This window comes from Bombina bombina, chromosome 1 (genome assembly GCF_027579735.1).
Source record: "Bombina bombina isolate aBomBom1 chromosome 1, aBomBom1.pri, whole genome shotgun sequence".
Classification (NCBI taxonomy): Eukaryota; Metazoa; Chordata; class Amphibia; order Anura; family Bombinatoridae; genus Bombina; species Bombina bombina.
In genome coordinates this window covers 111,827,406-111,843,242 of record NC_069499.1, presented here as the reverse complement: position 1 = coordinate 111,843,242, position 15,837 = coordinate 111,827,406, and the positions used below count along the sequence as shown (strand labels likewise).

The 15,837-nt window shown below is 37.8% G+C and overlaps 1 protein-coding gene across 2 annotated transcripts in view; it reads right to left on the bottom strand.

Moving 5' to 3' along the window:
* GALC (galactosylceramidase) overlaps positions 1-14,526 on the bottom strand; it is a 163,379-nt gene extending 148,853 nt beyond the window's left edge. Inside the window, exons 1-2 of one of the 2 annotated variants that reach the window (XM_053697581.1) lie at positions 14,320-14,526; positions 11,715-11,783 (exon numbers count right to left, since the gene is read on the bottom strand). In XM_053697581.1, the coding sequence (XP_053553556.1) occupies positions 11,715-11,783; positions 14,320-14,484 (234 nt within the window). In that variant the 5' untranslated portion in view covers positions 14,485-14,526. The remainder of the gene's footprint in view (positions 1-11,714; positions 11,784-14,319) is intronic. The other variant, XM_053697582.1, reaches the window with a different exon arrangement.
* Positions 14,527-15,837: the final 1,311 nt, after the last annotated feature.

The window sequence follows — 15,837 nt, the reverse complement described above, 5'->3', positions numbered from 1 at the left end:
CACATAGAGATATAGATATATATATATATATATATCTCTATCTATATATATCTATCTATATAATAAATACAATGAGGTAGAACCAGCTGCTAGTGATATAGATGGCTATGGACAGGGTCCCCACACAAACAAAATATACTGTGGAAACACTGGTGCACGGACGTTTCAAAAGATAATTTCTCACAGCAAGAAAAGGAAACCTTGCCCAGCAACCCCATATAAAGCCCAATAGTAAAAACAAGATAATATTGGTCTCCAAAAAGCACACTGACACAATATGCACTTAAATAGCAATTTATTAGGGAAAATTACAAGACAAAAAAAAAATAATCAAAACTAAGAAGCCTAGAACAGGGATCCCTGTTTGTTTTTGGAGACTGATAATCTCTTGTTTTTACTATTGGGCTTTATATGGGGTTGCTGGGTAAGTCTCCTTGTGCCTTTTCCTGCTGTGAGGGAGATAGGAGATGATAGATATACATACATACATACATACATACATACATACATACATACATATATATATATACACACACACAGAGGATATAAAGACTCTGCACACCCCTGTTCAAATGTCAGGTTTCTGTGATGTAAAAAAAAATGAGACAAAGATAAATCATTTCAGAACTTTTTCCACCTTTAATGTGACCTATAAACTGTACAACTCAATTGAAAAACAAATTGAAATGTTTTAGGTAGAGGGATGAAAAAATATAAAAATAAAATATGGTTGCATAAATACTTTGTTGAAGCACCTTTTGATTTTATTACAGCACTCAGTCTTTTTGGGTATGAGTTTTTCAGCATGGCACATCTTGACTTGGCAACATTTGCCCACTCTTCTTTGCAAAAACACTCAAAATCTGTCAGATTGCGAGGGCATCTCCTGTGCACAGCCCTCTTCAGATCACCCCACAGATTTTCTATCGGATTCAGGTCTGGCCTCTGGCTGGGCCATTCCAAAACTTTAATCTTCTTCTGGTGAAGCCATTCCTTTGTTGATTTGGATGTATGCTTTGGGTCATTGTCATGCTGAAAGATGAAGTTCCTCTTCATGCTCAGCTTTCTAGCAGAAGCCTGAAGGTTTTGTGCCAATATTGACTGGTATTTGGAACTGTTCATAATTCCCTCTAGCTTAACTAAGGCCCCAGTTCCAGCTGAAGAAAAACAGCCCCAAAGCATGATGCTGCCACTACCATGCTTCACTGTGGGTATGGTGTTCTTTTGGTGATGTGCAGTGTTTTTGCGCCAAACATATCTTTTGGAATTATGGTCAAAAAGTTAACCTTGGTTTCATCAGACCATAAAACCTTTTCCCACATGCTTTTGGGAGACTTCAGATGTGTTTTTTGCAAAATGTAGCCTGGCTTGGATGTTTTTCTTCGTAAGAAAAGGCTTTCGACTTGCCACTCTACACCATAGCCCAGACATATGAAGAATACGTGAGATTGTGGTCACATGTACCACACAGCCAGTACTTGCCAGATATTCCTGCAGCTCCTTTAATGTTGCTGTAGGCCTCTTGGTAGCCTCCTAGACCAGTTTTCTTTTCGTCTTTTCATCAATTTTGGAGGGAAGTCCAGTTCTTGGTAATGTCACTGTTCTGCCATATTTTCTCCACTTGATGATGACTGTCTTCACTGTGTTCCATGGTATATCTAATGTCTTGGAAATTCTTTTGTACCCTTCTCCTGACTGATACCTTTTAATAATGAGATTCCTCTGATGCTTTGGAAGCTCTCTGTGGACCATAGCTTTTGCTGTGGGATGTGACTAAGAAAATTTCAGGAAAGACCAACTAGAGCAGGTGAACTTTATTTGGGGTTAATTAGAGGCATTTTAAATGATGGCAGGTGTGTACTGACTCCTATTTAACATGATTTTGAATGCGATTGCTTAATACTGAACCCAGCTACATCCCCAGTTATAAGAGAGGGTGTGCACACTTATGCAACCACATTATTTTAGTTTTTTTGTTTTCTTCCCTCCACCTAAAAGATTTCAGTTTGTTTTTCAATTGAGTTGTACAGTTTATAGGTCACATTAAAGGTGGAAAAAGTTCTGAAATGATTTATCTTGGTCTCATTTTTTTACATCACTGAAACCTGACATTTTAACAGGGGTGTGTAGACTTTTTATATCCACTGTATATGTATATACACACAAACACATACATATATATATATATATATATAAATAAAATACACTGTTTTATTAGGGAGAAGGTACCAAAATTCTACTTGATAATTTATTATTTATTATTTGGGTGCAGGCCCTGTAACACACGATACGCCCTGAGGAAGCCCCAATGACGCTTAGTCACGTGGGGGTGAAACGGCCGTTTGCGTGTGACGTCATCATGCACAGCTGAGATCCAGCCCCTGAGTGTTACTCGATGCTACTCGATGCATACACAGCTCCTTAACCACAGCAGCTAGCAGGCACTGCACCCGGACTTACATCACCTTAAAAAGGAGGAGGATTTCGAGCTCCAGGAGTTATTTGTAACGTATTTACGGACTTACGAGTCTAAAATGGAATGTACTGTCTGGGATTAATGAAACGTAATGAACTGCACACATTACAGCTTGAACAAAGTTGCAGCGGAACAGAAGTGTTTCTTATCTAAAAAAATCTTTAAAGTTCACCTTGCTTAACCTATACATGTGGTTACCATAATTGCTGTGATTACACATCTATCACTATATAAACATAGATCCCCAAGTAGTACCAAGGTAGCAGGTACCTCTTTGTAATATTGGTGCTACCCTCTGGTCGGGGTGTTGTTTATTTAACATAGAGTGTAAAATGTGAAGCATGTAATTATTAGCTTTTTTCTAAAATTACAGTATATTTTAGTGACTGGCATAGATCCTCAGGTTATTCTCAAGATAAGTTTCCAATTTCGATTGGGTTATCCTCTGAGAGAGGTGTTGCCACCATTTCTTCTGTATTCTGAGTTATTTTGCATGGATCCCCAGTATTATCCATGGTAGCAGATTCCTGTGGTTATACAGGGCTACCCGCTGGTAGGGGTGTTGCTTAATAACTTTATTAGCCTTATTTCAGGATATCATTTGCATCGTGTTTAACTCTTAGTGAGCTGGCCAGCTTTAACTATGCATTTAATCTACATATTGTATATTGAAATGTATGTTTTTTGTTTTGTTTGCACAAATATTAAATTTTATTAATACTTTATGTGTGTGTGGTTTTCGCTTAGGGGACCCAGAAGTTGTTTAGTTCACGCTGAAGCTGCTTACACCTGTCTATAATAAATTTAATAAATTTTTCAAATGTGTCATTGACTTAATTATTCTATAATTTTATGGAGTGCTGAAATCCCTGCCTTTTTTGGAGAGGACACTACCGTGTCCTCTTCATATTTATTTCTGGTGTTGAAAGTAAATTTATTTATATATACACACACACATACAGGCATACCCCACATTTACGTACACAATGGGACCAGAGCATGTATGAAACGAAAATGTACTTAAAGTGAAGCAATACTTTTTTTTCACTTCTCAATGCTTGTACTGCATTATAATAGTCATTTATAGGCATAACTGATATAAATAATACATTTATAACTAAAATAAACACAATACTATAAGGTTAGGCCAAAATAAAATATTTATTGCAAAATAAACACATTTTTTTCTAAGCTTAGGATCAGCTTAGGGCAACAGAACATACAGTATTTACTGTACTGTATTGCAAAATAAAGACAAAATTTTCTAAGCTTAGGATCAGCTTAGGACAAGAGAACATAATTACTGTACTGTACAGTTTTGCAAAATAAACACAACATTTTGTAAGCTTAGGATCAGCTTAGGACAAGAGAACATATTTACTGTACTGTATTGCAAAATAAACACAACATTTTGTAAGCTTAGGATCAGCTTAGGGCAAGAGAACATATTTACTGTACTGTACTGTATTGCAAAATAAACACAACATTTTGTAAGCTTAGGATCAGCTTAGGGCAAGAGAACATTTTTACTGTAAAGTACAGTATTGCAAAATAAACACAACATTTTCTAAGCTTAGGATCAGCTATGAGCATTTATTCTAGTAAGGATGAAGTCATACTGGTATCTTCTGTTTCACAAGTCAACTCTTCAAAGGCGAAACGCTTTCTTGCTGGCGAATTAGGTGTACTACAAGTAGCAATAAGAGAAGGAGCAGGACTGGGTGGTGATGCCAGAGCTGGAAATGGACTGTCAGTTGATGATCTGGTATCCAAATGACTGTCTGTCGATGATGATGATGATCTGCTTGCTGATGGACTTTTAGAAAAGTAAGTCTCTATGGAGGTTTGAAGTGTAGCTCTCTTCTTTTCTCTGTAGATTTCTTTGTAACAGGAATAAGCCCCTGAAATGTTACCATTGACTGTGAAGCTTCTTTCAAAGTCCCTATCATGCTTTTCAAAAAGAGCCATGGCGCTATCAAGATGACGGAAAGCTTGAAAGAGAATTTTTGAAGTTAAGCCTTCAGGCTGTTCAATGGTCTCAACCCCATTTTGCACATCTTCTTCTCTCTCCTCTTCAAGTTCTAGATCTTCATTGCTGAGGGGCTCAGTATGGGACGCAAGCAGTTCAGCAACATCTTCTGGCTCTACTTCCAGCTCTAACTGCCTTGCCATCTCTACAATATTTTCAGTAACATTAGCTACAGAATCATCAACGCCTTCAGAATCATCAGCTAACTGTGGGCATAATTTTTTCCAGGCCTTTTTCATTGTGGTATCCTTTATGTCATTCCAAGCATCTCTTACAGTTTTAATGCAATCCAAGATGTTGTAGCTTTTCCAGAATTTCGATAGGACTTCTTGCCCTGCACCTTCTTCTTTGTCTATTGCTGCAATACACTTACTGAATGTTCTTTTTAAGTAGTTTAACTTGAAGGCAGCTATGAAACATTGATCCATGGGCTGCAGTAATGAGGTGGTATTTGGTGGTAGGAATTCCACTCTAATGTTAGGGTTGAGCTCATCTAGCGTTCGAGGGTGTCCAGGAGCATTATCAACAAGCAGCAAAATCTTGAAAGGTATATTATTGTCCTTGCAATAAGCTTTCACCTCTGGAACAAAGCAGGTGTCAAACCAATCCTCAAAAAGGGCTGCAGTTACCCATGCTTTTTTATTTGCCCTCCAATGCACTGAAAGTCTAGTTTTAACGTAGTTCTTCAAAGCTCTTAGATTTTTAAAAATGGTAAATAAACAAAGGCTTTAGCTTTAAGGTACCAGAAGCATTGCCACCTAAAAGAAGGGTTATTCTATCTTTAGCTGGCTTGTAGCCTGGCATTGATTTTTCCTGTCTTGCAATAAAGGTTCTTGCAGGCATCTTCTTCCAGAATAGACCAGTCTCATCCACATTAAAAATTTGATCCATGGAGTAGCCTCCATCTTCAATAATTTTTGCAAATTCACTTGGATAGCTTTCTGCAGCCTCAGTATCTGCAGCAGCTGCCTCTCCTTGTACTTTGATGTTATGTAGGTTAGACCTCTTCTTAAACCTATCAAACCATCCACGGCTTGCAACAAATTCAGCATCCTTTGCTGCTTCACCTTTCTTAGCCTTCAGGTCATTGAATAAGCTTAAGGCTTTACTTTGTATAATTGCCTGGTTTACAGGAACATGGCGTGTTGTCTGATTTTCTATCCAAAGTATTAGGAGTCTCCATGTCTGCAACAATGCTATCCCTTTTTCGAATTGTTGTGGTGTTAACAGGTGTAGCACTTCTGCAACAATTTTTTCTCTGTTCTTCATGACTGTGTTAATTGTGGTCCTAGTGAAGCCTAGCTTTGGGCTTATTTCAGCTTAAATTACACCTTCATCATACAATCTAATAATTTTAAGCTTCATATCCAAGGTAATAGATTTATGGCATTTCTTTTTATCTGTCATTATCAGCTCTAGGTAAAGGTACATTTGTACTGTGTGCCAAGGGTGTTACAATCAGTACTGTACGTGTACTGTATACAGTATATGTTCCCCAAAGTTCTATGTACAAGTAGTGGTACAGTGCAGTATTATGGCAGGAATAAAATAGCAATTTGGGTGCAGGAATCTTCTATACACAGTGTGTGCAAAGCATGTTACAATCAGTACTGTATACAGTATATGTTCCCCAAAGTTCTATGTACAGTAGTGGTACAGTGCAGTATTATGGCAAGAATAAAATAACAATTTGGGTGCAGGAATCTTCTATACACAGTGTGTGCAAAGCATGTTACAATCAGTACTGTATACAGTATATGTTCCCCAAAGTTCTATGTACAGTAGTGGTACAGTGCAGTATTATGGCAAGAATAAAATAACAATTTGGGTGCAGGAATCTTCTATACACGATTCACTTTTTAACTTCACTTTTTTACTTGCAAAGTGCGCGGCTTCTACACAGTGAGCGGAAACCCCACCTCTTCCTGGTGCGCAGCAACATCTTCCTGGCGCGCGGCAACCTCTTCCTGAACCATAGAGACTAACTGTTTCATGTGCGCAGGGGCGGGTTTTGTCCATTCTCGCGAGTGTCCGTAAAGAGAGGGTCCGTAATAGCTATGTACATACTCGCGAGTGTCCGTAAAGTGAAGGTCCGTAAAGCGGGGTATGCCTGTATATACACACATACACACATAATTCAAATATACACACACACACACACACACACACAACAGTTTTAAGAAGGTAAAGCAGCTCAATTAAGTTACAGACCTTCCTCCTGAGACACTATATATTTAGGCAGGAAAGCATGTTAATAGTTAGTGTTTTTTTAAGACAGTGAAGGTTGGGCTAGAGACAATAAAGCTGCCCTAACTGATCCAATTCTCTTGTGCTTTGTTCTGCAGCAGTGGCAGCACCTTGTCACACAAATCACCTAGCCCTAAAGCTGTCACATTGCAGGCACAGCAGGAACACATTAGATTAGCAGCTATGGAACACACAGGACCCACAAGGAACTACCTCTGTGTGCTTTGCTCCCTGACTGCTTGCCCCATTCCTGCGCACACTGAGGGCAGCTTCTGTCTTCCAATCTATTTTCTAGTGGAGCAGACATCGGGAATAGGGGGAGTGCTCCGAGCAAAAAGAACATAGAGCATAGATAGCTACTACAGCGTGCAGTCTTTTACCACCTCAATGTAGATGTCACAGTCTCTGCCTGCCTTACCCTGCGCATAGCTGCATATTGACAGCACTGAAGGCAGGAGAGCCAGTAAAAAGAAAGTAGGACTTTGTGCTGAGCTGGATTACGTTAAAGCTGAGGACAAACACTGTTTCAAAAAGCATGGGTATGTGATAAATATTAAAATGAATGGTTAGGCTGCCCCCCGCCTTGAAAATCCCTCCAGCTCCCCAGTCCTAACATTTCACTACCTGTAAGCAGAGCGGTCCCTCTGCTCATACTACCCACAGCCTGACACAAAAGGAATACAAATTCAAACAAACTGAGACACACACCTCTATACCAGTATAGCGTTATGCTTGCAGAGCCGTAAACAATAATCACTAGTTCTTCTACAACTAAATTTTTTAAATACAGGTTTTGGGGAATGATTAGGCAGCGGCACTCTTATGCATAAACTGAGCATGTGCATGTTAAAACGAATTTACGAGTCGATCATTATTGGCCACAACAAGACATAAACAATTATATACCAAGCAGTGGGCGGAGCTTAGCTTCCATTTTCAACTGTTAGCTAGCAATGTATATTTAAAAATTCCCTGCACTTTATAGAAGCAGAGAGATGAGGGACATGTTAAAAATTGCTTGCCTGGCATTTAAAAGTTAATAAAACAATATATTTAGCCTAGACTGTCCCTTTAACAGCAGAACCATTTTAGTATTGTGATCACTGGGAAAAAACAAAGTACTTCCAATACTAGAAAAGTTCAGAAATCTGTATTTGCCGATAACACATAAAAGATCAACTGCATAATTAGCAATGAGAATTTGCTTGTTATATGGGCTCGATTTACCAAAGCCCTACGGCTGCAAGTTCTCACAAGAACTTGCTCGCCGTAATTTATCAAGCAGCGGTCACCAGCCCGCCGCTTCCTTAACCTCTTCGTCACCTCTAAGGTGGCGAAATTCAATCTCCGCGGTCGAGTCAGACCGAGGAGATTGACAGCTCCTGCCCACGCATGAGTGGCTGTGCGCGGGCAGGATTGCACGCGAGCGCAAAAATGCGCTTGTGTGCAATGTTTATTACTTGCGGGTAATTTCGCGCCGCCACAGGCGAGCAGAGGCGTACAGGGGCGCGTATACGTGCCCCTGTACGCCTCAGCTTTGATAAATCTAGCCCTATGTTCTAACAAATTATTATCAATTAGCAGTTTGTTTTCTAAGAATAAAGAAAAAGTAAATATTTTCATTTTTTAATTATGTATTTATACCTTGCACCTGGTCTATAAATGATCACAATCTCTTTTAAGCAGGGCCCCCCACATTCTCATACTTAAAGGGGTAGTGTAGTCAAAATTTAGATTTAACAATTCAGATAGATCATGCAATTTTAATCAACTTTCTAATTTACTCCTATTATCAATTTTTCTTCATTTGCTTGCTATCTTTATTTAAAAAAGCTGGAATGTAAGCTTAGAAGACAGCCCATTTTTGGTTCAGCACCTGGGTAGTGCTTATTAATTGGTGTCTAAATGTAGCCATCCAATAAGCGCTACCCAGGTGCTGAACCAAAAATGGGCCAGGCTCCTAAGCTTACTACTGTAAACATACATTATTCCAGTATCCAGCAACTTACAGTGAATATACAGTTTATGAAAAATTAAAGCTATTATTACTTGCAAGGTGTGCTTTGTTTTCTTTCATATTACAGAGGAAATCAATGGTCCTTTGTATACTATCTGAAAGCAAAATCTATTTATTTGTACTGCTTTGCCTGTTATCTGTGTGGGTTTTTTTCAAGGGATAATCAACACTTGCGGTAACATTATTTGATATTGAAAAATAAAAAACGAAGATCCGCCTGCACTATACCCCTTCTGCCTTGCCGCCTTGCTTCTTGTACTAATCACCGTCGATAACTTCTCTAATACCAGGTAAATATGGCAGCCGAACTCCCCCCACCGTTACGTAGCTACCTTCTTCTTAAAATGATCAGCAAATCGGAATCCAATCCTCGGTCAGAAATTGCAAGCGCGTGCAATTTCTGACTGAGGATTGGATTCCGATTTGCTGATCATTTTAAGAAGAAGGTAGCTACGTAACGGTGGGGGGAGTTCGGCTGCCATATTTACCTGGTATTAGAGAAGTTATCGACGGTGATTAGTACAAGAAGCAAGGCGGCAAGGCAGAAGGGGTATAGTGCAGGCGGATCTTCGTTTTTTATTTTTCAATATCAAATAATGTTACCGCAAGTGTTGACTGTCCCTTTAATATGTTCCCCATGACTTGTCATTAGCTGCAGCGTATAACATTTATGAGAAATTGCTCATTTATGTTTCTTTTTGCAAAATAAATAGCTGGATTTTCTGTTTGGAACCACAGCCCATCAAAATATGCTATGCTTGCAGGCAGATCAGATCTTGATATTTTATCATTCAAATGCTTCACGACAAGGTAGCTCTTTTCGATAGGACACCAGCATTCTAACATACTGTGACAGAAGCTGTGTCCATTTACATATTAAAGGGATAGTAAAGTCCAAATTAAACTTTCATGATTCAGATAGGGTGTGTAATTTTAAACAACTTTCTAATTTAATCACCAAATATTTGCTTTGTTCTCTTGTTATTCTTAGTTGAAAGCTAAACCTAGGTAGGCTCATATGCTAATTTCTAAGCCCTTGAAGGCTGCCTCTGCATTTGACAGTTTTTCCCGCTAGAGGGCGTTAGTTCATGTGTTTCATATAGATAATATTGTGCTCATGTACGTGAAGTTATTTAAAAGGGACATTCAAGTCAAAATTGAAAAAGATACAGATACATTTAGCAAAAATGCTTCTAGTAAAAGTTATAGCTATTTCAAGAGAGTATTTTAGTATGCACAGTGCACCAGCATTTTAAACACAGCACTTGCTCAGAGAGCCTAAGGTGCTTGTACCATCTGGCAATGACTGAAATGACACAAGCCCCACTCACTCTCTGAGATGCTGCAGTAATTAAAATGCTGGTGCACTGAGAATATCTAGTTATGCTTCACATGCACGTGCAGAGAACAACAGTAATAACTTTTACTAGAAGAATTTTTAGTAATGTATGTATATTGTAAATATGTTTCTTTTCAATGATGCAATTAATCTATGTGCATTTCAATTTTGACCGGAATGTCCCTTTAAGAGTCAACACTAATTGTCTGAAATGCAAGCCTGACAAAAGACCTGAGATAAGGGGGCAGTCAGCAGAAGATTAGATACAAGGTAATCACAGAGATAAAAGGTATATTTCTATAACAGTGTTGGTTATGCAAAACTGGGGAATGGTAAATAAAGGGATTATCTATCTTTTTAAACAATAACATTTTTGGGGTTTACTATCCCTTTAATGAGGTTGTCAACTTTTTAAAACCTGCATGAGCTTTAGGTTTGGGTGCATGATACAAAGCAGGAGCTGTATATTTTTTGTTGTTATATTATTGTAAAGTTCTTTTAAAATATATTTTGTGTAACTGTAAATCTGTGTAAAAAAAAAAATGCAAAAATGTAAAGCTCACACAATGTATCATTCACACTAACTCCAAGCAAACGATGCAACTATAAAGAAAAGTAGCCAATGTTACTGATCTGTGAGTGTGCACCGCTTCTGTCCCAGGCTGTGAGAATGCCTGAGCCCCAAGATGGCGGCTCCCATTACGAAGAGGCGGAGCTTCAGTATTTGGCACCTTTAAACTATTAAAACAGGAAAAATTATTTGAAAAGAGCTACAGGAACAGGATGAAAAACATAGTGAGTAGTTATTATTCTTTTGTAGTTGTGCTCAGTAATTTTCCCTTTTAAAAGTAAATAAAGAAAATACTGTAACGCATGTTAACATTGCACTTTTGCTTGCATGTGTTTAACCCCTTTGCAGGGTTTAAAGTCGGTTCCAGAGCACCAATGTATTACTGGGGCCTAAGTGATCACATATGGTGAGCCAATGACAAGAGGTATGTGTGTGTGTAGCCACCAATCATAAGCTAGCTCCCAGGAGTGCATTACTGCTCTTGAGCCTACCTAGGTATGTTTTTCAACAAATTATCCCAAGAGAACTAAGTAAATTTGACAACATAAGAAAATTAAAAAGCCTCTTAAAACTGTGTACATTATCTGAACCAAAAAATAATAATTTTGACTTTATTTTCCCTTTAAGTCAGCCACATATGTTTTAGGACCCAAAAATGACATGTATTTATAGATATATTGAAAAACCCACAAGGTTTGAGTCAGAAGCAAAAACCATAGCCACCTGGCTACCAGAATATAAATTTATATGTGAAATATTTTTTTTTTTAAAAAAGGTGCTGGGGTAAAATTTAAGCGCTATGGCTCCATAGGTCCCTTGGATATTTAAAGCCCTGCAACAAGACAAAAACTATTTTGTAAAATGCATTTCACCTTTATAAAAAAGTGGTTAAGTTCCAAACCTACATCCAGCCTGCTTGATCAAAAAGCAATAAAATGGCATTTTACAATATAATATAAACTGTTACTGGTATATCTTACAACCACACCTCGAAATTCTCAAATAAGGATGCAATTTAACAAGGAAATCATTTACCTTAAATAAATAGTCAAGTATTTGGCTCCTGTAAGGTTCTGGGTAATTTACAAGCAGACGAGAAGTAGCCTGAAACAAAAGAATAAAAAGGGTTAACACAACCATAAGTCAGAAAAAGTAGAAAAACCTGTGTAGCAAATATTCGTTTCAGAACAAACAGATAAAATAATGAAGTGCTAGAATTCAGAATTTTAGCTATGCCATTTTGCATGGGAGTGTGTCATTTTAAGCTAGGGGTTTAAAACAATGCTAAGGATAGAGAAGATAATTATATAATTTTTTTTCATGGAGGACGGATGTGAACTAGGATTATGATCTACAGATAAACAGACGGCCTATGCATACAGCAGTAAAGCTAAGCGAGCACAGGCAGTCAAGATTTTATGGTTAGAAACTGCCATATTAAGAAACAAGGATTTTAGTTTACTTATATTATCCAATTTGCTTTGTATTCTTTGTTGAAGAGTAAAACTTCTTTGGCATCAGTGTTTGCAACAATGTATAACATTGCTAGAAATATTGTTGAAGATATTGCTGCCACAGACTTGCATGCTCCTGAGCCTACCTAGGTTTACTCTTCAACAAAGGATTCCTGGAAAATGAAGCAAATTTGATAAGACACTGAAATAAATCCTAAAATTGCTTGCTTTGTTTAAACCACAACAGTTTAATTTTGGCGTTTCTGCCCTTTAAAAGGAATACTGAACCCAATTTTTTTCTTTCACTATTCATACAGAACATGCAATTTTAAGCAACTTTAAAAATGTACTCCTATTATCAATTTTCTTCATTCCCTTGGTATCTTTATTTGACAAAGCAGTAATGTAAGCTTACAAGCAGGCACATTTTTGGTTCAGTACCCTGAGTAGTGCTTGCCGATTGGTGGATAAATTTAGCCACCAATCAGCAAGCGCTACCCAGGTGCTGAACCAAAGATGGGCCGGCTTGTATGCTTATGTTCCTGCTTTTTTAAATAAAGATACCAAAGTTCAAAGAAAAATTGATAATAGGAGTAAATTAGAAAGTTGCTTAAAATTGCTTTAACTAGAGCTTTTGAAACAGAAAAAAAATAGAATCTTTGCAGAACACTGATAACAAAAACAAAAGAAATACAGAGGAGGTATGAGATAAGCACTACAGGCTTCTGAAAATCAGCAGCCTATTTACAGCAGCTATGAAAACCTATATACGATAGCACAACACATCATACATGCATAATACTCTCTCTGCAGAAGGTCATGACATAAAGAGGAAAACAAAGTACAGGTGGCCCTCGTTTTACAACGGTTCAATTTACACTGTTTCAGAATAACAACCTTTTTTTCCAGTCATGTGACTGCTATTGAAAAGCACTGAGAAGCAGTGCATTTATTAAAATAGCCAGATGGTGGAGCTGTCTGCTTGTGTTGCAGCAAAGCCAAGCAAGCTGAAATTAATCAGTTTAACCAGACCTGAGCTATCGAGCAGATTTCAAAGGAACAAGATCTTCCTGTCTATAAATCAGTCCAGATTGAAATGCATACAAAGAACGGTTTGCAGAAAAATGCAAGTGAAGTCTGTATTGTGTGATATTTTTTTTTTAGGTTTATAATGTTGTTTAGCAAATATTTTTGTTCATTTAACTTAGTTTAATTATATATTCTGTGTTGTGTGATTATTTTATTAGGTTTATAATGCTGTTTAGCATTTAAAGTCTTCATTTCAAAGCTTTAAAAATAATTTATTAGGTGTTACTTATGACAATTTTGAGAGGCGTCTGGAACCTATCTCCCTCACTTCCCATTGACTTACATTATAAACTGGGTTTCAATTTACAACGGTTTCGATTTACAACCATTCCTTCTGGAACCTAACCCCGGCGTAAACCGGGGGCTACCTGTATAAGCAGCTCCTGGTTTACTAATTTATTCTTATGGTCAACTTTTACAATGTTCAGAAGTTACTAAAAAAAAACAAATTGTATCAAAGAACAAGGCACCTGTTACCCCAATCAAGCATAATTTACACCAGCACTATATGTAATAATCATTGGTTAAATAATAACAGGCTGAAGATACATAGATAGATATTAAACATAAAACAAAGATAAATAACTGTAGGAACTATTTCAATTACTGACAAGCAAGGATGAGCCATATGCAAGTGATATAACACTCCATATCAGATACCTTTCACAAGGGCAGTTAGCTCACAAACATAATGCAAACACCATCTTTATTTGACTGCATCATGTTCCAGAAGTTGGAGGGAAACTTTGGAATTTAAAACCAAATGTTATAACTTTTGTGATACACAAAAATGTTTAAAAGTTGTTTTAAATTGAAAAACAATCAATATATTTCCTGCCCAAAAATATATCCTATTACACATACTGCAAACACACACTTTTATATAAATATATATATATATACATACACAACAATATTTTAAATTGTTATATATTATGTGAAATAACAGAGGAGATATAATGAATACAGTGTGGGGCGGCGCTAAACTATATACAAAATTATTTACGAGCTATATATGGAGTTGAGACACATTAGACTTCGTGCACTACACTATCTATATAACCTTCATGCTATCTCTCTAAAAGCAAGTGCCTCACCCCTCCGCCGCTCACAGCCCCGATTCCATCAAACATACGACCCAATCCTCCCCGGTCATCCAGCACATACTGAGCACATGTAACTGGCACCGGTACCAAAGCAAGTAATATAATCAGAGTAGCAAGCGCGGGGACAAGTCCCCTCAATGCACCAAGCACAGCCATCACTACTTCAGCTGACTGTCACCTGAGACTTGGTCACATGACCGGTCAGCTGACAAAACACGGAAGCTTCGGAACATGCGCTCAAAGTCTACGTATGGAAAGCAATCTGCAGGAAAGAAGTCAATGCTCTAATTTCAATTAAATAACATATTGGGGGAGTCACTCGTTTTGCTTTAATTCGATTAATGACAAAGATGTTTTCCAAGTCAAAAAATGTTATGGCACGATAATAGTAACGTTTAAAGTTATCTAACGTGTTCTTGCCTGTTCTGTATAGGTTAGGTATAATATATTTCTATGTGAAGTAATCTCATCACCTCTAGCAAAACGGACTCAGTTAAACCCTGATAGATTTAAAGTGACCTTATAGAGCAAAAAATACATATTCTAATTGTTATGTGCTTAACCCCCACTAAGGGTTCAATACATAGTTAAAAAATAATGATCTGAAGACAGAAGCCTTAGAGAATTGCCAAGTCCCAAGCAGATACAGACAGCAAATCAGCAGTGGTATTTGCTGGACCTAGCCACTGCTACTTCTGATTGGCTCAGAGTCTACATCTACTCCAGACCAACAAATTAGAACATACATTACACTATAATGTACCTTTAAAATATTTTATACAGTGCACTTATTTGTATATTTGATGGTGTCATCAAAAATGCCACAAAGGAAAGATCTAGAGCAGTGATGGCAATCCTTGGCAATTTCCCATTATGCTAAATTGGACTTCAGAGAGCCAAAGCATCATGGGAAATGTAGTTCTGAAACAACTGGAGTGCCAAGGCTCGCCATCACTGATGATATCTCGGGTGTGCCAAATGATTCCTTTGTTTGAGTTTTAGCAGGGGCAGACTGAGACCAAAAAGGGCCCAGAAAAAAATACAGAATGGGCCCTCAACCGCCTCACCCAACCTGCCCCTTATGTCCCACCCCACATCCAAGCGATTACCAAAATAAATCCAGGGACAGGGTTTATAATCTCTAGGGCCAGATCACAGACTTTAGGGTACCCAAAGTAACAGGTTCTGTATCCAGGTACTGGGCACCCACTCCAGGGCTAGTACAAGAGTCCTCAGCACTCCTGATAATGTGCCTCCCGCCCCAGCTCAAAACCACTAGTGCATAGTTGCCAACATTTGAAAAAAAATTCCAGGGACACTTTGCAGCTATCAATTACCTGCATGAAATGTTTAACCACACCCCTGCCCTAAAGCCCCGCCCACTTTGCCAAACCCACATAATTAGGATAATTTAGCTCTGCCCATTTTTTTATGGTGCAGAATATATATATATATATATATACATATTAAAATATTAAAATAGAAGTAGAATGTACAGAATGTAATTAA